This window comes from Chaetura pelagica, unplaced genomic scaffold, assembly GCF_000747805.2.
Source record: "Chaetura pelagica isolate M959 unplaced genomic scaffold, ChaPel_1.0 scaffold3, whole genome shotgun sequence".
Classification (NCBI taxonomy): Eukaryota; Metazoa; Chordata; class Aves; order Apodiformes; family Apodidae; genus Chaetura; species Chaetura pelagica.
The window spans coordinates 7,236,606-7,237,736 of NW_009952974.1; the positions used below are offsets into that span (position 1 = coordinate 7,236,606).

The window sequence follows — 1,131 nt, forward strand, 5'->3', positions numbered from 1 at the left end:
GGAGGAGGGAGCCCAGCCTGCTGGGACTGGCATGAGGCTGTAACAACACAGTGGCCAGAACCCTGTGCGAAGGCTCACCAGGGTCAGAGGAGCGCAGGATGATGTCTGGTTTCCACAGGAGCCAGGCAGGCAGGCCTCCCTGGAAGAACACCCACAACCAAGAGAGAGGCAGAGAAACCACTCAGCAGAGCCCAGGCACACAGCCAAGGCCAGGCCAGGGCAATGCTGATGGCTCAGCATGTGCCCCACAGAGTGGCAGCCTGGGCACAGCTAGCATGGCACTGGGGTCAGCATGCCAGCCAGAAGGGCCAACCCTGCTGTACCCCTCCTGGGCCACCCATGACTCCCCTGTCCCACGTCTGGGTCTCACCATCTCCCACTCTGCACAGATATAGGGCCCTGGCCGCAGAATCACCAGAAGCCCCAGCTCAGCTGTCAGGTCCAGAAAAGCTTCCACGTCCCGCTCCTCAGCAAAGTCATAAACCCCTGGTAGTGGCTCATGGTAGTTCCAGGGGATGTAGCTGTGGTGATAGAGGAGATCAGCATGCCAGAGGTAAGGACACCCTGGCACGATGGATGACAATGGGGGCTGGACTGGGACTAGCCCAGGCTCAGGGCTGGTCCCCAGTCCCTGTGATCAGACAACACCCCTGCCTCTGTCCCTATTCCTTGGATCCCAGAGATCCTGAGGGACCCCAGCACAGTGGGCTGTGCTCCCAGGGCTGTCCCTGTGTCACTTACACCTGCACGGCGCTGAGCCCACTCATGTACATCTTGAGGAGCCGGTCCCTCCAGGCGGGGCGCGGGACACGGGCATAGTGGATGCTGCCCGAGATGTAGCGGAAAGGGACACCATCCTTGAGGAAGCAGTTCTCCTCGTAATCCAGCTGGAAGGAACGTGCCGGGGGGGAGGCCTGCGGGAGAGGGTCAAAGCTGGGGGGCTGCAGACCTGCCACAAGCCCATCCACCTCCTCCCACAGTCCCTGAGACAGGGACTGATAGGTCCTGGGGGGGCATCCTCCCTGTCCTCGGTGAAGGGACGAGGCAGGTACCACATTGTCCCGGGAAAGCAGGAGGAACAAGCAGGGCAGCCACTTGCATCGCCTGATGTCCCCGCCTCCCCCGCTAATC

General features: G+C 61.8%; 1 protein-coding gene across 1 annotated transcript in view; it reads right to left on the reverse strand.

Annotated features, from left to right (window-relative positions):
- GLB1L (galactosidase, beta 1-like) overlaps positions 1 to 1,057 on the reverse strand; it is a 6,060-nt gene extending 5,003 nt beyond the window's left edge. Inside the window, exons 1-4 of the mRNA XM_009996269.1 lie at positions 1,016 to 1,057; positions 742 to 914; positions 371 to 521; positions 79 to 139 (exon numbers count right to left, since the gene is read on the reverse strand). Of these exons, the coding sequence (XP_009994571.1) occupies positions 79 to 139; positions 371 to 521; positions 742 to 914; positions 1,016 to 1,057 (427 nt within the window). The remainder of the gene's footprint in view (positions 1 to 78; positions 140 to 370; positions 522 to 741; positions 915 to 1,015) is intronic.
- Between the last annotated feature and the right edge of the window lie 74 nt (positions 1,058 to 1,131).